The sequence below is a fragment of the Sinocyclocheilus grahami genome, unplaced genomic scaffold, assembly GCF_001515645.1.
Source record: "Sinocyclocheilus grahami isolate Dianchi unplaced genomic scaffold, SAMN03320097.WGS_v1.1 scaffold28.1, whole genome shotgun sequence".
Taxonomy (NCBI): Eukaryota; Metazoa; Chordata; class Actinopteri; order Cypriniformes; family Cyprinidae; genus Sinocyclocheilus; species Sinocyclocheilus grahami.
The window spans coordinates 1,388,371-1,415,227 of NW_015505207.1; the positions used below are offsets into that span (position 1 = coordinate 1,388,371).

The 26,857-nt window shown below is 38.2% G+C and overlaps 1 protein-coding gene across 5 annotated transcripts in view; it reads left to right on the plus strand.

The window, feature by feature from the left end:
• The window catches only part of dachd (dachshund d), a 117,722-nt gene that overhangs the window by 68,442 nt on the left and 22,423 nt on the right, over positions 1-26,857 (plus strand). For 3 of the 5 annotated variants that reach the window (XM_016255598.1, XM_016255604.1, XM_016255607.1), the window contains exons 3-6: positions 5,323-5,484; positions 20,941-21,113; positions 21,425-21,560; positions 22,664-22,798. In XM_016255598.1, the coding sequence (XP_016111084.1) occupies positions 5,323-5,484; positions 20,941-21,113; positions 21,425-21,560; positions 22,664-22,798 (606 nt within the window). Of the gene's footprint in view, positions 1-5,322; positions 5,485-20,940; positions 21,114-21,424; positions 21,561-22,663; positions 22,799-23,429; positions 23,583-26,857 lie in introns of all 5 variants that reach the window. The other 2 variants (XM_016255584.1, XM_016255591.1) reach the window with 1 other exon arrangement.

The following is a 26,857-nucleotide window of genomic DNA, read 5'->3' on the forward strand; positions in this document are numbered from 1 at the left end:
ACACACACACACACACACACACACACACACACACACACACACTGTGTATGCATGGATAGACAGACAGACACACACACACACACACACACTTGACACTTTAACAGTGTCTCACAGCTATGCAGGAAATGACATCATGGTATCATTCCATCAGTCTGTCATCAGGTGGACACAGTCAACTAGAAATGCAGCGAGACTGGGAGAATCGACACAAAAAGAGGTTAATGAAACATGTAGCCCTTCACGCAGATGCAAGATTACACTGTCATAAACAGATCAGTCAACTCTAATGCCACTCTCCTCACACCCAGTGTCGGCAGCTCATAATTGATGTGCGGTATTTGACTCTAATGCAGATGGAACAATTCAGATGCATTAATTCACCCAGTCCTCGCTGGCACAACCTCAGCTCTGAGCGCACGATCGGTCCTCAATAGTCACTGAAACAGAGCTCATTTCTGCAAATTCACTGGGTAAATAGAGTGAAATTTGGCCTCGGTCTCTATTAGGAGCCTGCAACATTAAGTCAGTAGATAAGCACTTGCTTATCATAAGCATGGCTAAGTCACTCTTTGTGTACTGATGTGAAGTTAATCTGATCTTAATTTAATTACACTATTAGTGGAAGGAGGCACATACATTCCTTATTTGTTATAAGAATGTTCTGACATTGAGCAGGTATGGGGCAGCCCGCATGCTAATTAATAATGAACATTCTGACAATATTCAGAGGCATGACAGCGTTAAGCCAGTCTGCTGCTGGTTCCTTTGCATATTAATAGATCCTTCATTATTATTTAATATGACAGCTGCTCCAAGGGCTATGATCAGACCCCATCTCTATTATTTGCTGTTTTGTGCGCAGTATGACAGTACCATGCGATTCTTTATTTGTCAAAGTCCCCTCCCCACGAGGCCGTCTTGTGCCCGTCTGCCCGCTCGTTCTCTCTCAGGCTCAGCTGTTTATATATGGCTGAAGAGATCCTTGTGTCTGTGAGAAAACTGGGTGTCTGAATCTAAAGGTGACTTTCAAAAGTCGAAACATTGCGATCTTCTATTGGTGCTTTGCATACTAATGAATGCTAATTGAGGAAGGAGTGGGTTGCTCGTTGTGATGTTCAGATGTGCACGGGCACTACGAGTGGACTTGTTGCTGATGTGAAGAACGGTTTGTGGATGGGCACTCTGATGTAGATGTTACAGTCTAACACCCTTGTAGTCTACGTTGGATGTTATTTGTGATCTAATGAACCAGACTATCTCTCTGGAACGATATTGAATGATAATGTAGAGGAGGATTCATAAACATGAATACAATTGCCTCTTGCATGCTTGTAGTTTATAGCAGTGCTTCTCAATTGGTTTTACTTCATTATGGGAAGTTGTGGCCTAATGGTTAGAGAGCCAGACTCCTAACCCAAAGGTTGTGGGTTTGAGTCTCATACCGGCAGGGATTGTAGGTGGGGGGAGTGAATGTACAGCGCTCTCTCCCACCTTCAATACCATGACTGAGGTGCCCTTGAGCAAGGCACCAAACCCCCAACTGCTCCCCGGGCGCCGCAGCATAAATGGCTGCCCACTGCTCCGGGTGTGTGTTCACGGTGTGTGTGTGTGTTCACTGCTGTGTGTGTGCACTTTGGATGGGTAAATGCAGAGCACTAATTCCGAGTGTGGGTCACCATACTTGGCCACATGTCACGTCACATGTTATTTATTTATTTTGATATTTCATAATTAGTATTTATAATTTTATTATATCTGATTATATATTGTCTCAAAAACATGGCACAAATCATGTTTATCCTATACTAACTCATATTTAATCTAGGCTGGGTTGTATCTCCTTTTTCCTTTTGTGGTGTTGTTGAAAATGGCAAAATTGTATTTATTTATTTGTTGTTTGTTCATTCATTTGTTTGTTTGTTTATTACGATCAAATATTTTATAATTAGTATTTCTAATTTTATTATATCTAATTATATATTATATATACTAATACTAATATTTAATCTAGTCTGGGTTGCATCTACTTTTTCCTTTTGTGGTGTTGTTTAAAAAAATTGCAAAATGTATTTATTTATTTATTTTCTTTGATAAAATATGTTATAATTAATATTTGTAATTTTATTATATCTAATTATATATTGACTCAAAAACATGTCACAAACCTTGTTTATCCTATACAAACAAAGATTTAATCTAGTCTGGGTTGCATCTCCTGTTTCCTTTTTTTGTTGCAAAATGGCAAAATTTGACTTTATTCATTTATTAAAATATTTTATAATCGTATTTATAATTTTATTATATCTAATTATATATTGTTGCAAAAGCATGTTTATCCTATATGAATGTATATTTAATTAAGTCTTGGGTGTGTCTACTTTTTCCTTTTGTGTTGTTGAACATTTATTTATTTACTTATTTGATTGTTGGTTTGTTTTTCAGTGGTTGAAGGATCAGTTTGTCCTAAATTCTGAAAAGTTTATTTAGAAGTAAAGCTTTTGCCTTTAATAACACTGTTTTAAAAGTTGTCAAAGCTTATTTTGCTATCAACAATAATGCGGTTAGTAGCATATGTTTTTTCCTTGCTATCTTTGACTTGACCATTTTTGATTGACAATCCACCAGCCAAGAGTCACTAGTTTATGCTGTAATAGACTCATTGAGCAGGAAATGATGGTAAGCTGTTTATTGATAACATCCATACCTGCAGGACATTCCATATAGACATATGCATTTTTAGTTAATAAATGAATATGAGAGATGTGTTTAATGCATTACTGAAGTGCATAATTGGCGGACTAAAAATTCCCCTAAATGCAACTCAAGTGACCGACTTTTTCACGCAAGCAACTGGAAGGTGATTTTATTCTTTTATTTTTTCAGGTCTCTGCTCCGCATACATCTCATTTAGAAAACAGTTGACTCTCTCCCATTAGACGCAAATGAAGATTGACCTTCAGTGCGACTGGAGGCCATATTTATTATGAGTGGAGGGGGGGGGGTAGATCCCCCCGCAGCTGTAGGGCATGAATATACAACAGCAAACGAGAGCGGCCACTCTGACACCGTGTATACGATTCATCAATATGGTACTGATGTACTTTAAAATGCAAACAAGCCCAGAAAGCCGGTGGCATGCAATGTTGCCCACACCATCTGCCTATCTGCTGCTGGGGAGGCAAGGTGGCGTATTAATGCCACATGTTCGATATCTTTCTTTTTCCCTTTCTCTTCACGCTCAGGAAAGGAGACAGAGGCCAAATGGCCACAGTTGAGTCATGTCAGTGAATGTGACAGTTTAGTGATGATGAATTTATCAATTGGCTTCCCTCACGTGGGGGGAAAACAAGTCAAACGGGCCATGAGCGTATCTCGGATTGATGGTACTTTAGAGGATTTGGGGACTGTTTTCTTGGAAAAATTTTAAATACTGACTGAATCTTTTGCTAAAAAGCAATATTATATCTCTCAAATTAGCAACAAATGACAGATGTGAAATGATATGGAAATGACACATACAATTGACTGACTAATGTAATGTAATTTTTATAATATGTTTTCAGTGGTTTATTTATCTGCCACAATAATGTGGGGTGCTTTTCTTTCATATTAATATGCAGTTAATTCATTGTCATATCTTGTAATTAATTGGATTTATTTTGAATTGATTAACAGGATAATAAATAAATATACAGAATTCAGATCGGTTTAAATGTTAAAATGCATTCAGTTATGACATTTAATATTTTTATGAAGTTGCTCAGCCCTTATCCCAGAATCCGCTTTGCCTTGTAATCTCATACATGAGACTATTGTACTGTAACAATTTTCAATTCACTGTACGTATAAAATGAGATGGAGATCACAGGATTCACTGAACACCGCTGGAAAAAAAAGCTCAGCTTTGATTCATCCATTCACATCGTTTCATTAATCTTCATTCATGGATTCAAGGTCTCTTTCAAGGATCCTCCTTTTACTTATTGTGAGTCTTTCAGGTGTTTTGTCATTGAAAAAGAGTAAATGACAGCGAGTCAGTTCTTTATCCAATCTTCCCGTCTCCACTGTCCTTTTAAACAAATCAAACAATGGAAAAAAATTATTGCCACTGAAGCCAAAAGACTTTGAATCGCAGCGTTCCTGTTCATTCAGAGGGAATGACAATGGATTTGAAGTCAGATGAGAGATGTTTGAGATGTTTTACACATTTGTGTGTGTATGTGTGTGATTTGGTTTCCCACTGTTTCAGACTGTTTGTTTTCACTTTGTCGTACATTCCCACCCGTTTATTTACAAACAGAAACCATGGCATCATGTCAGTCCTGATATGTTCTCCTGCCTCCATCTGTCACCATCAAAGTTCAACGGCGTCATCTTTACATTTAGAGAGAAAAAGAGACTGAAATCAGAGAAGACGTACATGACAGTGAGGCTTCCAGCAGAAAACCTTGCATCAGTCCAATGGGGCCAGCTGTGTAATCAAAAACAGCAAAGCTACTGTCGGTGATGGGATGCAAATGATCCGCTCTAGTTAAGACGAGGTGCTAGACAGAGTTAGGCTAGTGATGGGAGAAAAGACCGGGTCAAACAGTTAAAGAGTGGGAAGCAGTTTCCCCCCTTGATGTGCGATCTCAAACACATGAGTTTAAAATTGTTCTGTTGCATGATTACATAAATAATTCAAAATTGGATACTACTGAATGCTAAAACAACTGGATACATTTCTTTTTTTTTTCTTTGCAGATCTCAATTTATAGGAGCATTTTAAGCAATCCATTTTAGCTTTTGTTTATTTATTTGTTTGTTTGTTTCCCAAAATGTGGAATCTGTTGTTTAGACAATAATATACAATAATGCAACAATCAAAAAGTTTGGGGTCAGTAATTTCTTTTAATTATTGCTTCTTCTTCTTTTTTTAGCAAGGATGCTATAAAATTAAGTGAAAACAGTAATATTGTGAAATATATTGCAATTTAAAATAACTTTTTTTCTATTTTATTATAAGATGTCATTTATTTCTGTGATGGCAAAGCTGATTTTTCAGCAACCAGTACTTAATTCTTTAGTGTCACATGATCCTTCAGAAATCATTCTAATATACTGATTTGGTGCTCAAGAAATATTTCTTATTTTTATCAGTGTTATTATCTTTGTAATATTTTTTCTGGAAACATTTTTCTTTGATAAATAGAAAGATCAAAAGAACATTTATTTAAAACAGAAATATTTTGTAACATAGATAGATAGATCCTTTGTTTTAAGCCCATTTAAGTTGAATCTTTATGATGCAGTGAACTCCATCTTTATGTCCTCCTGCTGTAGGCCTCACAGCCGCTGCTGCAGCAGCTGCGGCCGCCACCAATGCCGCCATCGCAGAGGCCATGAAGGTGAAGAAGATCAAACTGGAGGTGATGAGCAGCTACCACGGAAGCAACACCCAGCACAGGGCCGACTTAGAGAACGGAGACCTCAGCTCCAGTGTGGGTGAGTCACCATCCACCAGCAGCATGACTCACACTGCATGCAGGCCTGGTATTAGCCAACGTCTCGCGATCCGTCACAAGTGGTCAGGTAAGACACATCGCAGTTTACACTTAGGAGTAACATACTTCTCAAATGTGTCTTCTGTGATCCGATTTTGAGGGGAGGGTCTCATGACTAAATGTTGATAAAGTGAGAAAAAAAGCACAAAGAATTTTAGTTTTTTTGGTTATTTAGCACATTTTGTATGCACTTTCCCAATTTTTAACTGAAAAGTTACTTTCTTTCAAGGCCATATGTAGACATAATGCTTAAACCCTTCTTTTAGCACATGACACATAAGTAGGTTGGACTCATCAGGACATTAGCGTTTGCTACAAATGCGATGCAGTCATATGTTCACTTCCTCCCCATATAGTTTAAACATTCGCAAAGCATTTTGGAGCCCAATTGCACCCGTACTAGGCACTGTCCAGTCAGATGACCAGAAACTGACCAGAAGTACTCAGATTTCTTAATGCTAGTCTTAACAGGGTTTCATCCTTTATACTTTAAGGGATAGTTCACCAAATAATGACAATTCTGTCATCATTTACTCACCCTCGTGTTGTTTCAAACCTGTATGACTTTCATTCTTTTTTGGAACACAGAAGAAGATATTTTGAAGAATTTAACTGTTTTTGTCTACACTTTTTCCATCAGTTAGGTCTGAAAAAACACACTTTGACATTTTTCAACATATAATCTATTTATAATCCGCAAAAGAAAGTCCGTTTTTAAAGTTTAATTCAGTTTTGGAACAACATTTTTGAGTGAACTATCCCTTTAAGAACAAACTGATCTGCTGTTATAAAACTAAGTATAATTCCTGCTATTTACGTACACAAAATTCTTAAAATATGTTCTTGAACTCACATAAACTGCAAACGTCCAAATCTATAAGGAAACTCGAAAGCTTTGTGTAATCTTTTTTTGAGCAGTCAGTTTGTTTGGTTGATTCCAAATTCATCATTAGCAGGTAATGCACTTTTAAAGTAGCTACACATCAAATGCATCCATGAGCACTTTATCCCAAAGCTAATAGCTATTAAGCGAGCCGCTAATTCAATTTGGTGAAGAAAATTGGTTTTGAATGTCCCCCGCTCCAATTAATCGTTTCTCAGATACATTCCGATTTTTTCTCTCTCTTTGCAACATTACTTAAAGCCATTTTTTGTGGAAATTACACTGTTATATTAAACCACAAATCCATTACAAATGATTCAGTTACCATAATCCCCGAGCTGAACTGTGCGCGTGTGATTTCCATTGTGAATATCCACCCTGCGTCGAGGATTTCCCAGCTGCATTTGACACTAGGAGTTTTGGCAAAACACGGCGCGCTCTAAGCAGATTTATCGAAAGGAAGCCGCGTGGAGCTGAGGTCACCCGACAGCGAACGGCGGCGGGGGACCGTGAGGTCACCGAAATAAAGATAAATGCGAATCGGAATAGGCGAGGCAGCAGCAATGGGGCTAATAAGAAACTGTTTTTATCTTTTTACAATTTAAATTGTAACCTTGAGCACGCAGACTCCCCGAAGAATAATAATTCCGGGCCCAGCGGTGAGCGAAGGAGCCGAACTAGAGAGGCATTAGAAGCTTTGAGTGAAATATATGGCCGCGACGCCTCTCCGGCCCATCCACAATCAATTGGATTCTTTTACTTTAATATTTACTCGCAGCGATGAGATGCTAGTCTGCATGGTGATGAACAGTCTACCTCTGGCGTTTGAAGGTGACCTGTCACCGCGTATGGACAAATCTCCAGCTCGCAGAAATGTAGAAAATAAATCATTAAAGGCAGGCTGGCCTCTCATTCCGGGATTTAAATCACTCCCAGATTTATGATTTAAATTAATGCTTCATTTGGTCAAAAGAACGGAGGCTGAGACAAATGATGTTTGGTACTGAAGCCATCCTAATATTGATTACTGGATGTCTGTGCAATCTCTTGTTTATATCAAGCACTCTCCTGTGACGGGGTGGCCAATAGGAGTCACCCACATGATAAGAGGGCGAAATATAGCTGCCTCTATTCAGCCAGCCAGAGGGGAGAAACAAGCTCCTTTCAGCCTTTAATTGCAACATAAATTAGGTTTTTAAGTGAAATAGACAGTGTTTTCCATTCCCCTTCTCCCAGCGAATTCCCTCACTGCTCCGGATCATTACGGCATTAAAACGGAAAGGTCATTTCGCCAGAGAACCGAGAGAGGTATCGCATCTGGGTGTTTTAAAAGAGTGCCAGAGAAAACACACAACTGTGAAAATAAACTCTTAGCTGCGGTGCATTGCTCTGCTGACTTCTGCTTTTCCGAGCGCCGTGATTGGCTCTAATGCTTTTGGACTGTGAATGCCTATTATGTCCTGCTTATAGGCGCTTTCTGCAGCTGGAGTCCAGAGTCTGAAATCATTTGACAGATATAGAGATGACTTTAGAACAGAGGAACTCAGCTAAACTCTCCAGACAGGAGTGGACAATGTCATGAGCAGGAAGTGAGCCGGTGCTATATTAAAATAGCTGCTTATGCTATGAGGTTTTATTTTGAGACACTTAGTTACATGCAAGTATAATTATTTTTCAAAATGTAACTTAGAGGGGTTGACACAGACCACACCATCAATAATAATAATAATAATAATAATAATAATTTATTATTACTACAACTACTGGTGATGTTGTTGTCTCTGTTGTCTGTGTGGTGTTATCACTTCTAGTGACATTAGAAAATGTTGTTGTTGTTATTATTGTTGTTATTGTTATTATTATTATTATTGATGGTGTGGTCTGTATTTAATTATTTATTTATCGTAGTATTCAATTTTTGTAAGTATTGCAAAAGTTGCCACTGTGAGAGTGTTGTGAATGGTTAAAATATTATTATATTATATTATTTATTCTAATTGAAAATATCATGTTTAGTTAAATGTTACTTGTATTTGAAATTCTTTTTGAAACTATTTCATATAAACAGAATTTCTGAGTGAAAATAGTTTTTAGATAAATCCTGCACCATTTGTGTAGGGTGTTGTGTATGGTCGCTACTTTATTCCCCCCTCTATTCCTCCGCTAATATATATTCTGATGGAGATTTGCAGTACAGTCTAGAACAGATTTAGTCTGAAGTGTCGATAGTAAGTGTGTGAAGGACATTGTACTCTCCTCTGGACTTGTTGTTGTTGATGCAAATTGGCTGGGCTAATGTTTCTTCTGCATTAAATATTCAACTCAGTCACTCTCACCGGCTTGCATCACTATTATTAATTGCAAAAACAGAGAGAAAAACCATCAGCCAGTTTAAGTTGGAGCCAAATAGCCAAACACCCTGAGCGAGAGAGGAGGAGGTGAACGTGATTAAGCTTAGCGCTCGCTTCCCTTTTGATTCTTCCCCAGCTTTTTTTCCAAGGAGGTGGGGGTTCCCTTCTCTTACAATGTGGATCCATTGACTCACAGGAAACGGCACACTTACAGATCACAAACCAAGCAAAACATACGCCTGGATGAAACACAAACAGCGATTCATTCCCTCGCATTGAATTGACCTGAATCAAAACCAACACCTGCCCTTTTCAAGCAAGATTAATTGTTTGCTTATTTATTCATTTTTATTTGCTTTTTTTCCTTTATTGCGACTCACGCATTTGCAGCCTTCGGGTTAAGAAATGGAAGGAGGTGAAAAGAATCTCTCTCTTGGTGGCCACTGGGTGCCATTTTGCATCTGATTCCTTGCCACGGCAACGTTAATGGACCTTAAATCCTCTCCGTAATTAGATGGGGGAATTGTGTGTATCACCAACCAGATGATGCTGCCATAATGAAATAAGCGACAAACTTTCAGGCATGTATGTGCGCGCAGGTTTATGTGGGTTTCTGCGAGTTGGCGTGCTCAGACCCGGCCCAGACCTGGCGTTTAGCGTTTTGGGGAGCACGAGCCTGTGACGTCAGGGCTGGTGAGTGGTGTCTATGTTATGGACAGAATTAAAAGTGAAGGGGGGGAGATGATGGGTGGGCCTCCCACCATCGATGAGGTCAGGACGCTAATTCCGCCAGGCTTCTTCTGGCAGAGGAGGCCAGCACTCAAGAGATGGATCTGCAGAGAGACCGCAGCTGTAAGCGTGGAGGAGCTAATTGGTCCTTATCTTGCTGTCCCATTCATCTTCATTTTTTACCAATTACCGAGCATTATCTGTGTTCTCGGTTGGATATGGGAGTTAATCCTTTTTGGTTAAGCTGCTAGTGCAGCTTGCAAATTTCCACTGGTGGAGCGGGTGATAGAGTCAGAGCGAAAAAAAACTCGGGAAACTTCTCATCATTGTACACAGGAAAGGAATCGATTGGAAATGACATCACGGGAGGGAAGGGAAAAAACAGCGGGGAGGTGGGGAATCAATTATTGGTGTTATAATTCAAGCTCTTGTTTGCAAACGTTGCAGTGCCATTGATTTAGTCGTTTTCATTGCGCTTGCCATTATTGACTTGTTAAAACCATATTTTCTTCTCATCGGTGGTTTCAAATGTGCAGCCAATCAACCGGTGGTGTTTCAAATCTTGTAATAATTACTCAAAATGTATTAAATTGTGGCAGAATTTCCCTTTTTTGACACTTCAAAAGGGAAAGAACCGTCTTTGAAGCAGTCAGACTCTCTTATTATACACTTAACCATATGGATAAGCTAGCAAACACATTAATAACTGTAAGACTCATGCCTCTTATTGTACTTGTTACACTGTCAAGAGTGATCTCGTCACAAATTCATTGCATCACTGCGTCAAGAGCTCGACGATGCTTTTAACTGACACTGAGGAAGTCGGTAGTGGTGCGATATCTGTCTGATGAGCGCTGTCATATTTCCTCAACACCTATCAAAAAACATAGACCCTAAATCTATTGTCTTTATAGCAGGCACATCCATCATGCATCGGGGCCGCGTCGCGTCTTTATAATCAGCCAGCTTGTACATCGAGCCCTCATTTAGCATAAAGCGTTCGTGCTCAATGCCGGGCCTCTTAAAATAGCTCCCCATAGAGGACGGATTGAGTGAGCCATGCCTCCTGCTCTTTGATAGGGATCTGTTTGGTCACACACAGCACCAGCTGTCATCTCAGCCTCGACTGCTGTGATTTAATTAGTCTGTTTATGTCCTTTCTAATAATAAATCCCACACTGTGGAAGGACAAATCCAACAAGGATTGCGCTTTGTTTTTCAATCTGGCGGCATCGCACTGCTAAACGTGGCACGGCAACGGCAACGGCAAACAGAAGAAAGTTTTTGGTTTTATCGTGTCTGTCTGTTTGACTTTCACTTTTTCTTCTTCTCTTTTCTCATGCCTTCATCTAAGTCAGGTTGATATAGTTGTAACATATCTCATTTTCAGATGAAATTTGGTTAAATATTTCTTAAATTGATGATGTTTCCTGTGTGTTTTTTTTTATGTTTCCAACGATTGGTTGATTTTTCCAAAAGAACAGTAATTTTGCCAAGGTGTTTTGAAAGCGTTTAATCCAACAACTAAAATACAGTGAATAATTTTTTTTACGAAAAATGGCATGTTTTACAAACTGTATTACACTGAATGAACACATGATATTTATAATATAATTTAGAATCAATTTTCATTTTACATAATTATAAACATCAGTATTTCCAAGTATACAATGGAAAAGTTATATATTTGGAAGTTATATAACTGAAGTTATATATTAGTTTTTTTAGTAAAACAATTGAATACCATACAATATGTTGTACAAGAAAACATGTAGCTGTGCTCTGTGTTTTTTATTAACATGAATATGAATGACTATTCATTTAAACTACTTAAGAGTTTTTAATCAATGAACCAAAGTGAACAGTTTGAATTGATTCAGGGAAATTAACTAACTTGGATCTAGTTTATAGACACTCTCTTCAGGAAACTTACCTGGCAAAGTGCAATAAAATCATCATCATATTCATGATGTTGCTTAAACTAAATCACCACAAATATAGTATGAAAATGGTATATATTGCCCAGAAGTCTGCTGAGTGAAAAACCAGCCTGCAGCTAAACAGCAGAAACACGTTGTTCACTTCCTAGCCACATCTGAGTCACACCGGCAGAAATCAGGGCAATGATTCATTCCTTATTACTCCCTGACTGAGTCCTACCATAGGCATTTAGCATCACAGATAGCCAGTTTCTTCAAATCCACCTCACCTATGTCAGTTTACAGTGTTGAATGCTGTTTTGTCTTGCCTTAAACATCAGCAGAGCTCTTCACGGGAAGGCAGGAAGCATTAGTAATAGCTCTGAGACCGCGATGAGAACCAGGGCTGAGTTTAGAGAGACACGCGGCCTCTCCTGGGCATTCGTTTCTGAGTGCCTCTATTAGTGTGTTGTGCTCCTGGGAAGCAGGTGACAGATAAGTGGAGAGCGTCACACATTTTAATAGAATTTCAAAAAGATAACTCGATAATCACTTACTTTTTTAATGAAGTCGAATTGCTTGTTTTAATTCTGGTTGCATCGACAGTTAAGCATCAGCATAAAATTGAATATGCATGATTTTGGGAGAGAGGGGAGTCGGGTGTAAAAATGTGCAAAGCGCTGGTGTACACAAATGCCTACAACTGCAGAAACAGATTACAAAATGGGAATTGATTAAACATTATTTCTGTAATGATCCGTATCATGCTCTATCATCTCTGAAAAGCAGCACAGCTCCACGTTACTGCAGTGAGCCAACACACTACGTGTTCATGCAGATATTTGTGTGGACTAAATGAAATAAATAAGTAACCGGTTTACTTGTCGAGCCTCATCAACATTAAAGCTCATTCTTCATTAATTGGATGAATTTATTTGGAGCCGTTTGATTCTGTTGTGAGATGTGTTGCGTTGCCTGTCCCTCTTTACTAATCTCTGTCAGGTTGCATTTATAAGTGGAATTGAGTGACCTTTGGAGGCAAAGATAGGGATGAACCTATCTGCGCAATTTGAAAAGACAATGTCACATGGTGTAAATGTGATACATGTAATAAATGACATTCAACCTTTCACACACGATAAGCTTCTACGGTCCATAATGTGAAAGATGCATGCGCTTTGACTGCTTCGAATATTCCATCCGATAGGTCACCTCACTGCACTCAATTACGGGAGAGAAACAAACCGGCGCGTGATGCGTTACCGCCGTGCCTTATGATGACAGAGAGGATGTGGTGCAATCCGAATATTGGCATGATTATTGCAGTGATAATAACATTGCAGCAATTAGAACATGAGAAATGAATGCGCAGCCATTATCACTCACGGGTATCAATCATGCCTGGAGCCCCATTAACCCAAACCAGACAAGCGATCCTGCTCTGGGTCAGGCTTGCTGCCAGAACAAATCATCCCATCGCCTCAAGTTACAGAAAGTAGCCCCCATTTAGCCCGTGTAGTACATGTACGAAATTCAGGAATCTGTGCAACTCAACTTTTCTTAGTAACCCAGTGGAAATTTGAGTGCTCAAGGGTTGCTCTTTAAAGCTTAAGAGTCCTGTTGTGTTTAGTTTGTTTTACTGAATGTCTTTAGAAGAAATGGAAATACACACTAATACAGTATAGAGCTAGAAAAGTATTGTGGATATCAAATCAGATCATTTAAAGAGATCTCAACTGTGATTTTTCTTTTCTGTTTGGAGACCTGCAAACATATTTTAAAAGTCAATTCTCTCAATGTATTATTTTTTATTATTATATGTAAAATTGATAGTGTATATTTTTATTTATTTGTCTAAAATATGAAACAGTTTTATGTCAAATAAAAATAGAAGAAAATAATAAGAAGAAAATTGTTATATTTTATTTACTTAAGCAAGTTAATATTAACTGGAAATCTCCACTTTCTTTTAATCTCATAGCTGTCATGAAGAAGCTACTGTGAAATTAATGAGATCTTAGTTTTTCTTTTATTGGAAGACTTGAAAAATATTTTTTTTAAGGGTCAGTTAACTCAACATTTTTAATTAATTCATCATTTACCCTTATGTTGATCCAAACCAGTGATATTTTTTGAATCAGTTTTTATTATTATATTTTCTGTTTTAATTTCAATTTTAGTTAAAGTGTAGATTTTTGTAGTTTTTTTTTTTGCATACATGTATACAGTTTTAAAATTTTTTATTCTAGTACTTTAGTAGTAGTTTTAGAATTAAGTTAAACTAATTAAAAATTAGAAATGTTGCCTTGACAACCAACTGATATTAAAAGTTTATTATTTTAATTTTATTTCAGTTCATGTTTATTTTATTTCAAGTAACAAAATGTATTTTTAATGGCTTTAATATGGATTTAATTTTACTTTCAGATTTTGTTTTATAATAACCCTGATCCAAACCTGTTTGACTGACTTTCTTTTGTCAAACACAACATTTTTGAACAATGTTTCATCTGTTTTTGTCCATATAAGGAGTCAGTTGGTTCCAAAACAAAACTGAACCCCATTGATTTTTATTGTGTGCATTACAAACATAACACACAGAAGAAGAAAAATAAGTCATACAGGTTTGAAACACATGAGGGTGAGTAAGTAATGACATAATTTCCATTTTTTGGGTGAACTATCCCTTTAAGCACTTTCAATAAGACACAAAAGCGGTATGACAAACATAACAAATCTCCTTTCACAAGGAATTTCAGAATCACGCAAAGATACAGCCTCTGCAATGTGATGCTAATTTTGTAATTAGAACAGATGATGCAAGAGGTTTATCCACTGGAAAGCCTTCCTATGGACCCCTGCACTCTGTGATTGATAACGCCGTTCAATACATTTCATTTCAGAGTCCGAGTCAAATGACAACTGTCTGCCATTGACCGAAAGCAATCTTTTTAAACGGGACCCTTTGCTCAGTATCTGATGGAAATTATTCCCTCCACCCTGCCTGGGTGTCACATTCCCCCAGGGGGGGGGGGGGGGGGGGTATTGATTGGACTTGAATATATTGTACCCTCAGTGGAAACATCTGCTGGTAATGTCAGCTCCCTTCTGCTTTTTCTAAATCAGCAGAAGTTTATGGAGAATGATACGGGACACATTTAAGCTGAAACCAATTCAATTCCAAATTGGGTGTGCTTTCAGTAATATCCTGAAGCTTGTGCCTGGGCATCTCGTACCATGCAGGTAATTGTGTTAACCAGCTCAAGTTACAGTGTATGTGAGACCAAACTGTGGCACTCACCAGAAACAAAATATACCACTGCTTGGTTTTGTTTTGTTTTGTTTTGTTTTATTTTATTTTATTTTATTTTATTTTATTTTATTTTATTTTATTTATTTTTATTTTTTTGTTTTGTTTTATTTAATTTAATTTAATTTTGTTTTTTATTTTTTCCCAACATGATCAAAATCTAAATGTCTGCATCTTAGAAATGGCCAATAAATAAAAATAAATAAATGTATTTATTTATTTAAATTCTCTCTAAACAAAGAGAGAAAAAAAATAAAACAAAGATAAATATTATGATAAATATACTTCAATGATATGTTTCTATATCAAAAGAAGAATGTCATATCATTTTATTTTCGTCACATACAATGTAACAAATTGTGATGCTGGACCAAGACCTCTCCACCATATGCCAAGAACTGCTGCTGGGCCTTTATCCTCCTGGAGGAAGAATAATAAATAAATAATAAAACAATGCTGTCTGTCTCCTCCATAATCCCTACCACATGTTTGCTTTGATGGTTGTTGGGGGTTGTGGGTCTGCGTAATTATGCTACCTCATCAAACCAGAGCTGTTTTGTTGCCATTATTTTTTACACTCACAAGTGTGTAATAGATGTTTTTCTTTACCCTCTGTTTCTTATTAAGCACTCTCACTTCAGAGTGAGCATAGTAAATGCCTATTTTACACAAAGATGCAGTTTCTCTGTTCTTGTGGCTTTATATATCGCCTGCAACAAATACTCAAGTGTCTGGGGGTGTTTTCAGCGCTGCGTGATTGTTGGTGATAGTGTACAAGTCTCTTTCGTTTTTATGATCATTTTTGGAGGGATATTAACAAATTCAAGATGTTACTTTTTATGATTAGCATTAAGCTTATAAACAGGAAGAAAGACTTTAAAGTTTTTCTCAATGACACAGAAAGACCGTGGGTGGCTACTTCAAAGTGAAATACCTTCGTCGAACAGGCCTTAATGAGTTACAGTGTTTAACAGCCTTGACTAGCTTTGCCATCTGGGAAAAAGAAAACAATCTATACTCTTACCAGAAAAGCAGTCTTGTGTCTGTTTATGAAGGACCTATGCTTTATTTCCAATAACACCTTCTCTACACCGATGGAGCGCTGCCTTTTTATGGTTGAAGGTGCTTTGTAATAGACAGAATGTATTTATGAGTGGCCTGTATTATGTTTACAATTAAAACCTAGAATGATTTGTTATTTGAATGAGAAACCTGTGGCGAAAAGCCTTGACAGTTGTTTAAAAATCGATGATTGTTTATGGCAACAAGTGAGACCTTTTTTTAATGATGGGCATCGCAAAATATAACAATCTGCCATTCTGAAACACCACATGAAAAACAATTTAAATTGTTATCCCGTTTCAACAGCTACTTCAAAAGGCGGAAGATTTTGGCACAAATCAAAGGGACGAGCAAAAGAGCGTCTGTTTAGATAAGAGCATTTACAACATACTGCTCCGTCGCGTTGCGCTCGCAAACAAAGATGGATAGGCCAGAAACAAGTCATTTAATTAGCGCTGGAACCCCCGTCTCCGACTCGGGCAGCCAATTACACATTCCAACGGCATCTGCAGGTCCTATTTCACGGGAGGAAAGCAAATCTTCCCTGGCTCGGCTTCATACAGTACATCTTTCCTCTTCCATTTAAGAGAAGGTAAATAGCAGAGATGGACAGCTTCATTAGACAGCATCTGAGGAGCAGGCAGGGTGGATTGTCGCTTAAATAGTGGGCTTTTACTGGAGGGCTAACCGGCGACCTCAGATCAATTACAGCTGACATTATTGTTTGTCGTGAGCTTTTCCAGGACAGAGGAGTAGAGGCAGAACGGGCCCAGGCTCTGCTGAAAATTTAATTTTCCTCCTCTTTTGCTTTCATTCCACAAACAATAAATCACTCAGTTGAAGAGATAATAAAGTGCCAAGTAGGAGCTGGTTTAATTTTTGTCAAGGGAAAGCTTCCTCCCTCACAGGATAATGCATGCTGCTAGTGCTCAGAAGGCCAGCTTTCACCAGACAATGGCTTCTTCAGTCTGTCTCTTTTTAAGGGCCATTGCAATCAAAGTTCATCTGTTTGACAATAGTATCTCAGTTCTTAATTCATGCAAATTGCAGCAGTTTATCCCTCTTGTATGCTAAATAATTTCAAAAAGAGTAGGCAGTGACATGACAATCTTTTTTTTAAATAATAATTTTTTTTTGTCCGGATCTTATTTAAAAATTCATACAGACAATGATCTGAACACCACATACTCTGGTGAACATGTTTTCATTTCCTGAATTAAAATAAATTTTTATATTTTTAGTGTAGCTTAAAATCAGCCTATATGAATAACAATAATAAGGAGAAGAATAATAATAATTATAATTATTATTTTATTTATTTATTTATTTTGCCTTCCAAATTTTTAAGAATGTTCCAGTTGTTCTTTTCCATGCATGCAATTACAGTGAATGGTGACTGGAGGTTTCAAGCTTCAAAAGCATAATATATGCTACAGTATATTATGCTATATTGCAAATCTTCTTAAGTCATACTTTCTGATAAAAAAATAATGTCATAATTTTCATTTTTGGCTGAACTATTCTACAGTATTATCTGTTATCTATTATATCTAGTATATTGCCTTTTTTGAAATCCATTTCCAAGAGGACTTTTTGTTTAGACTATGTTTTCCAAGCAAAATATCAGGACAAATTGGGCTGGATTTTTGAATTCATGAAAGTGGGATGCCAAACCTACTACATAAAAAAATACACTTGTAGACAGATTAAAATCTGACATTTCTAAGCCATTTGGGAACAGTTAAGTTTTGAGTTAGTTTTTTTTCCTTCCTTCCTATCTATCTATCTATCTATCCATCCATCCATTCAGTATTCATAGAAACAGTAATTTTGCTTGATGGTTACACCACTTGAAACGCATTAAAGGGGTCATATGATGCTATTTAAATTTTTCCTTTCTCTTTGGAGTGTTACAAGCTCTTGGTGCATAAAGAAGATCTGTAAAGTTGCAAAGACTAATGTCTCAAATCCAAAGAGATATTCTTTATAAAAGTTAAGACTTAAACACACCCCCACATGTCTACATCACTGTGTGGGAAGATTTGCATAACTCCAAGAAAGGCGGCGTAACTTTTATTCTCGCTGTAGTATTGTTGCTGCCGCCATGTCGTGAAGGCGCTGTGTTTCATTGTGAAAGCAAAACTACTTTGTTTGGCCTTCCAAAAGAGGACGATATCCGCTTCGTCATGCCTAGAGCTGATCTGTGCTGGTCGCTGAGGAAAAACATCAACTTCACGCTGTCAATCGCCGGATTGGCTTTCACTGTGGACGAAGCAGAGTCCTGCCCGGGGTCGTCACATGTGGTTGCCGCAAGCCTCCTTTGTTGAATCCGCCGGGTGGCGCTCACTCAAGCCGCTGTGTGTTTTGTTGTGAAAGCGAAACTACTTTGTTTGGCCTTCCAAAAGAGGACGATATCCGCTTCGTCATGCCTAGAGCTGATCTGTGCTGGTCGCTGAGGAAAAACATCAACTTCACGCTGTCAATCGCCGGATTGGCTTTCACTGTGGACGAAGCAGAGTCCTGCCCGGGGTCGTCACATGTGGTTGCCGCAAGCCTCCTTTGTTGAATCCGCCGGGTGGCGCTCACTCAAGCCGCTGTGTGTTTTGTTGTGAAAGCGAAACTACTTTGTTTGGCCTTCCAAAAGAAGACATAATGTTTCTATAAAGTGGGGCAGTTTGCAAGGACAGTCTGGTGCTTCTGACTCACAGCCTGTAAGTACGATTTGTATATTAAGTCATTACAATCAGTAATTATGTCCCCACTGGATGCAACAAATGCCTCGTTTGTAATGGGTTTTAATGTTTATGTCTCGCTTACCTTTTGAACTAGAATAGTAAAAGAATTCTATACTTTCACCCTTCAGAGAGTGACATTTATATTTTTCTAATGTCTAACGTAGTCTCAGGACTCTACTGTATGTTTGAATTGACACAAATCATCTGAATTTTTACATTTTGAAAAATAAGTATAAATTAATTGCTCAGGTGTCTTGTATTTTCATTGATTTTGTCCTTTTGTAATTTAATCAATAATCTACAGCACAACAGAAAAAGGTGTCTTTATGAAATAAAAATCTTTATTTACAAGGTAAATTCATTAATATAGTAAAATGGCCTTGACAGTGTCTGAAGGGGTTTTGTTTTGAGACAGATTTGTTGAAAACTACAAAAGAAGGTGGAAAAAAAACAGTTGATGAACAATGCGACTGTTTCATCAGACATCTGGATTCTAGACATCCATAGTTCATCGCCTTTCAGTCTGTCTGAAAAGCCTTGGTGGACCTCTTTTAGCTTGTATCATGTTTTCTTACGCCTTTCAATAGGCCATTATGGCTGAAACATCACTTAAGGATGGCGGAACATGAAAGGAGGTGGGACGGGGGGAGAGAGATTAGGCCCCTGAGAGCAGTCTGCTACTGTAAGCCCGCAGTCGTTCACACACGCAGAGTTCTGCTTTGTGGAAGTCGGTCAACACAACAGACATCATTCACCGGCGGGCTGATAAAGGACCCCTATTTAAATGACAAAAGCAAAGTCATATCAGACTTCAATACGTTCCTCCCCTCTCTTGTAAATGTTGATTTCCTGAAATCCAGTCAGATCTTCTTGAGCGAATCACAAAGGCGCGCCGGCACTCAATCCGGCTCTCGAAAGCTCTGAAAGGTAGATACGTGCATGAATGCCTCTCTCAATTTATTTCGACGTGGCGCTGTAAGTATCCTGCAATCACACGCTGGTGCCGTGGCGGGTTTTAATTGAGTCCGGTCCTGCGAGCGGTAATTGATTCAGACTCGGCACTCGAGGAGAGACGCCTTTACAAGGTGCTGCTTGGCCTCTCGTTCTTTTAATCTCTGCCTCCTTTTTAATGTCGGGGAATGTGTTTTCCCTGTGCATCTGCTGGTCATCTTTCTTATGGAAATGTACAATGCTTCTCTGAGGAGCGGTGACACTAAAGGGACCCCCCCCCCCCCCCCCATCTTCCCTTTTTTTTTTTTTTTTGGTTTTTGATTTTATTTTTCTGATGTAGACTCTCTCACAGCCCTTGGCCACTGATATTTTGCACAAAAACAACTCGCTGGATTACCCCTCTGTGTCTCCCGTTACCTTGAGCCGGGCGATAAAGGGGAAGTGTGGGACAGAGCAGCTCGATCGGATCAACTGCGAACACTCAAGTTGTCTTTCAAGCGCTCGAGTGGTGCCTTTGACCGCCCGAGACCGAAATTTCTCTCGGTTACTTTTGATCCTTTAGTTCAAAGTCAAGAGTGGGAGTGAGTGGGTCTTCAGTTCAGGGACACACACCAGGCTGTGACCTTATTTGTGTGCATATGTCCTTTGAAAAATCGGGACAGCTTCCTTTCTACCCATTTAATCACTGTCTAAGAATGTAGCACAGTTCGCCTTAGTTATAAGTATGAGTTTAGCAGTTTGCATGAAGGATCTGGGTTTTCTCGTCAAAATACTTTGTACGTCTTAATTATTTCAATCCCGTGTAAATATCAAGGACTTGAAATGATGTTATAAATGCACTCTGTTATACAAGTAATGGAGTTTCTGGCACAAATACTGGTAATTAGCTTGTAGGCATCTCATGATACACACTTAGTTTTAATTGGCTCGTTTTTGCTCATTTTCACTAATGCCTTTCATGTTTGCCTTATTTTTCTGCAGATATTTTGAATGCATTTACTATTAATGGTGAAATATTTCCATAATTTTTCCCTTTCCCAACATAATAAAGATTAGTTTAAATTTCACAATTATTAGGTTATTATGACTGCAATCGCCGTAGCGCTATATATTATTAACAGCAATATGTATTATTAACAACGAAAGTGAATATTTATGTTTCTAATGACCATAATGGCTCAAAAAAGCTGCAATTATTTATTTTTTTATAGATGTTGGTAGCTTTAATGTAATACAGTATCTAATGTGACGATTATTATTTAATGAATATTTACTCGGTAAGCCACGGCGCTCGCACAATAGGTCACATGTGAATAATTCATAGGGTTTCTCCTTTAAATCTTCCTCTCTTCTTCAGCAGTATGCTTTCATTTCTGTCGCACACGCATCTTCCATTTGCACACAACTTAATGCCAGAAATGATTAATTAATCAGCTACTCTCCTCTCTCATCTTCAGGCTTGGAACTGCCGTTTATGATGATGCCCCACCCCCTGATCCCTGTCAGCCTGCCTCACGCATCCGTCACCATGGCGATGAGTCAAATGAACCACCTCAGCACCATCGCCAATATGGCCGCCGCAGCACAGGGACAGAGTGCCCCATCCCGAATGGTGACATCAGTGATTAAGGTAACCCACGGCGCCGTTCTCTCATTGTGTCGTGCACATCTCTCATCAGCCATTGAGGGAAGGTGGAGGGGGCTGGGTGGTGCATGATCCGTGCTTTCATACAGCATTGTGGGGAGCAGTCTGTCAGACAATAGCCTGGGAAACAAAGCAAGGAAAGGATGCAGAAGAAGGGGTGGGGGGACGGTGTCTCAAAAAAAAGAGAGAAAAGAAAAAGCATGGACGCTTGTGTGTCCGTGGAAGTGTGTTGCTGAAAAGAGTGTGTCATGTAATGGCCGCCCTGGCTGTGTTTGTTTTTCCTGTTGGCTGTGCAGGAACGGGTCCCCGACAGTCCCTCCCCTGCCCCCTCTCTGGAAGACGGCAGGAGGCCGGGGAGCCGTCCCTCATCCCAGCGCAGCAGCAGTGTCTCCAGCTCTCCCGCGCACACGGAGAGCTCCTCCGACAGAATGCGTATGTTCACCCCATAAATCTCTCTCCCACTCTCTTTGTCTCTCAATTCCTCTCCCTAGTCTCTTCCAGCATCTCCGCACACCGGCACACACTCGCTACTAAATACCGCACTAAAAATGCCTCTTGTTAAGAGCGTAGCACGTGCGTCCCTCCCCACTTTCTGTTGTTTTCAACAGATGGCAAAGAGATATTAGCTGTCTTTTTTTTAATCTTTAAGTTTCGATCTGGCTCATGTTGTGCAAAGACAGACCTCAAACGTTTTCATCATTAGCTGTGTCATAAAATAAAAACAATGTCCTTAATCACTTGAGAGAGCCTGTATGTATGTTTCTCGTCATCTCTGAAATATGCTACCATGTTTTATGATGTTATTCTGGGAGCAATGTCTTAGCGAGTAACTGTTTATTTTTGAGGTCTGAATGTTACATTGAAAATATGGGATTTGAACCTGGAAATATATATTTTTAATTGAATAAAATATTTTTTTATGTAAAATAAATAAGACATTTAGGCATATTAATCAATTTAATCAATTTCTAAGCCACAACTCAAATTAAATTTGTGACATTTTATGCAAACTTCGGGAGTTCATGCTGCTCCAGTACTGTTGTTGTTGAAGCAAACCCCATTATTTAATTAGTAACTTAAGTTTACTGTTTTAACGTTTTTATTTTTAATGTAATTTTTACTAAAAGTATTATGCTAATAATATCATTTGTAGTGAAGAAATGTTATTAAAAATTATTCTTACTAGTGGTCTCAGACTTTCACAGGTTTTTGTAAAGAGGCATGTATTATACATTTATAAGAGAGTTGTATTTTTTCTGTCGCCTCATCTCAGATGTTACAGAGAATTGCACTGAGAATTGCTTGCACCAGGCAGAGTGGCAAATGCGATTTTGATTGACTGGCGCATTGATTTGGAGATGAGGTATACCACAAGTCACAAACAGTTGAAAGCCAAGGACGTATTCACCTTCTCTAGCCACTGGACGACAAGGGCTCTTTTCAACTAGAATCATTATTTATCACTCGAGGTGTTTTGTGTTGTCGATTGAGAGCGTGTGGAGATGCGAATAATGTGTCTCTGTGTTCTCTCAAAGCTGTGCATCACAACGGACTGTCGATGAACCAGGTGTTACTGGGCCTGTCTCCCAGCATCTTACCCGGGCCTAAAGAGGGCGATCTGGCAACTCACGACATCGGCCATGAGGCCAAGAGAATGCACCTGGAGAAAGGTCAGAGTTCAGTACATTAAACCAACAAATAACACTATTGTTTTATTTTTTGGAAATGTTTGTGAAAAACTTTTGAGTATGACACTCCTGTGCATGAAGTCATGGTTTGGTTTCTGTGATACTCAAAACATTGATATTTTTTGGAAATGACAATTGCTAATTAATAAGAAATGAATACTGCAGTTAATACAGGCAAGGATGCATACAAATCAAAAAATCTAAAGTAAAATAAATATTTTGTTACGTTGTAAATGTCTTCAATATTTCAAATAAATTGAACTTCCTTTTCATCAAAGAATCCTAAAAAATAAATCCCCATTTCCACAAAAGTATTAAGCAGCACAACTGTTTTCAACATTGATATTAATAAGAATTGTTTCCACCCTGAACACTGGAGTAATGGCTTCTGAAAATTCAGCTTTGCCATCAAAGGTATAATTTACATTTAAAATATATTCAAATAAAATGTTTATTTAAAATTTTAATAATACTAAGTAAGCTTAACAATTGACAAATGTCTATACTTTTCACTATTTACTTTGGTCTGGCAAAGAAAAAATTAAGTGTCCTTTCACATGCTTTGCATTAAACACAAATTGAAGCAAATAATAGATTTGAGAATTCTCTCCAGGCAGAAGGCAGGACTGGGGAAGTGTTGGAGAGGGTGATAATGACATTAAAACCACGGTGGAAATCACTGGGCTGCACGTCCCCTACTGGATCTGCCCGGAGAGGAGGCGCTGTGTTGGTCTCTCCCATAGACTGAGCAAGTCTGTGAATCAAAGTAATTAGCATGATTATATGAATTTACAGGTCAGACCTTAGGTGTGATGGGCGGGAGGGGTTGGGGTGTTTGTGTGGGTCTTAAGGGGATTGGTGTGTGCAGTCGATGTGTTTTGTTCAGTCCTCATCCGATGTTTCTAGTGACTTGATTGTGTACTGTACGTCTGGATTGATACCGCTGATATATTGACCTGTTTATGATAACATTATCACAACATGTGTGATTGCGCAGAACATTTTTTCCTGTTGTTGCCCAATAGAGACATGGAGATGGAGCCGTCTAATCCCCCAGCATGCCATGGTTGCACCAGCCCCTTTAGATATCAATTGAGTTAGATTGGTCCTGATTCTCTCCGACTGAGTGAAAATCCACATTGTCTATTTGCATCGCCGCTGCATTATCATTCAGACGCTTGGCATGCTTAATATGTCACTCCTCTTGATTAGAATCCAAAGCTCTCTAACGTGTGCGGCAAAGGTCTCGGGCTGTGGAAAACATTTTTATAAAATAATCCATTAATGCAGAGGAGTGCAACTAAATTAGTTACCAATTTGCTGAGCATGAATTAATGAACAGAGCTTCTCCTGGCTCCCAGAGTTGTAATTTTCATAATAACCTCAGACCTTTATTTGGCAGGTTGTTTAGTTTTTTCGTTTGAAGGTTTTCATTAGTCTAATGAGGACTGTGCAAGGGCGAGCAGTCAGCACAATTTACATGAGGAAGCTATCATAATAAATGAGGCAATTTGAATAACACGCACAGGTTTATGCTGTGAGATGAGAGAGATCGTAGCGCCGGATCTGGAGGTAACCAATACATTAGACCAACTAATAACCAAAGTAATCCCAATAAAAGCCTTAAGTGAAGGGAATAAAATTAATGATAGATATATTGAACTGCAATGATATGATACATGATGCATTAGATTCATAAAATAAATGTGCCCCATTGTTAAAGAGGAGGGGCTCGTCTGGCTTGGCCTGCTTTTGTTTGTGGCAGCGTTTTTAATTAGGGTTGTTCATTGGATCAGTTTGTTTAGACAAATGAGATTACATTCCAATGGTTTAATGATATTTCTCCACTTGTTTGATCTTTATGGTCGTGGCAGAGCATTAAATTAATGCTACGGCGTGCACTTTCGCTTTAGTGCAAAATATTACGTTTGAGGTGTCTACGTCACCTGTATCGTCACCTGTATCCAAGTGGGCTAACGGTAGTAGATGGCTTCGGGACAGTTTTTGTATCTTGTCCGTTTTGATAAATGCTTCATATTTAGCAAGAGTGCCATTATGAACTGCACTTCTTCAATACAACAGTTCCGTAAACAAGACATTAATATTAAATAGCTTACATTTTAGACATAATATTGCCTTTTATATTATGTATTTCCCAATTGAAAATAATTCCAAACAAAGTCAAAGAAGAACTGTTGCTTATAACAAAGCAACACACAGTACTGTTTTTTTTTGTTCCTAAATAAATCAGAAATGAATTAATGTATTTGAGTACATGATTAAATGACTCGCACGACAGTTAACAAAAAAGTTAGTATTAAGTAGCTTACATTTTAGACACAATATTGCTATAAATTATGCGATATTGAGTTAATGATTCAATGACTCTCTTACTTGTTTTGTTAATAAATTAATCTGTGTTTTTGAACGAATCAATGTAGTGAATGATTCAGTAACGCACTCAAAGACAGTGACCTGTTTTGTTCCTGAATGAATCACTGTTTTTCAAAAGTATTGGTTGAGTTGAATGATTTGATAAGACGGTCTCTTGTCAGTGTAAGTTGTATTACCACAATGCTATCACACTCTGAGTTAAAATATAAAAAGTTGTTTAAAATAATACTGTATGGTATCCAATATCTCTGTCATTTTTTCCCAGCATTTCTCTGGCATTAGAAGTTAGACAGCTTTAAGTGGCGCCTCACCTTGAAGTGAAGCAAAAAAGTGAACAGTTCGCTCACATTTATTATAAAGTCTGGACTAATTGAATTGCTTCACAAAGGGAATCTGTCAGAATTGTTTTTGACAAGCTTCGCTCTTGTGAAACAGCAGGTAGTTGACAAACAAGGAAATTTGAAAGGCTCTAAAGCCTTTGGCAGTAAACTCATTTTGGACATCAAATATTTAACATGGTTCCTCTCCTTGGGGGAGCCGCTCGTGAATATATCCACATATGGGCGGGAGCTGTAGCTAAGCGGTGCACAATAACAACACTAGAAGAGTAATTTATGGGATAATAACTGCAAACAGTTTCTGTTGCCCAAAGGAATGGTAGAGGTTTATTTTTACCAAATGAGAGCTGCTCTCACATAAATTATTCCTGTATTATTGATCATCACAGATGAGTCACATTTGATGACATTGATGAGTGGCAATGTAATGTTGATGCCCCATGGCATGTGTTTAGTTATGCAAAATTTGATTTGTGTAAACGTTCATATTGTAAAAATGCACAAGCACTTTTCCAGTACTTTGTTGTACCACATTTTATAATAATGCTTCAAATTGTGCTTCGAAACACACCTGATCACAAAATCATTTATTCTCTTTCTATGAAGTCTACATTAAGCATCACTTCTTATTGAAAAGTATTGCTACAAATAATCTTGATGTCTCCATTTGATGTCTATATGATTATTACCTTTTCTCCTTTTTGTAGTTACCATGTTATTCAAATTTGCAAATGACCACATCCTCATCACAGGCATATTGTGAAACTTTGAAGTAACACTGTACCATCACCGAGCCTCTCTATTGACAGTACATCATGACTTCGGTTATGCGGGTGATTGATGCGTACACCCCCTCCTCTGAATTCAGCATTAAATGTGTGTGGAATAAACGGATCTGATTTGGCCAAACAGACAAGCGCAGAGATGCAGTCATATGAATAATGGAGCATGGCAGCCGCAGTATCCCTCCGATAATTTGCCAGCTGGTCAGTGAATGGCGAAGCATGTGTTTTCCATTATATGATTTCATCATAAAATACCTCATCCCCAAGAACATCAAAAGACACGAAAATAAAAGTTCTATGCTTTTAAAAACTGAAATCAAAGAGGAAAAAAGTGAATCATTTAAAAACAAAAAAGCGTGGTGTACAAAAACCATGCTTTCATTCTTTTATTGTTAGTCTGATTGCATGTAATATTGCATTTGTGTATTGTAACTTGCAGATGGATCTTGGATTTTTCAAGTTTCCTGACATCAAATTTAATACATGTGAAGAGATTGGGGAAATCTACAGTTTTTTTTGTTTTT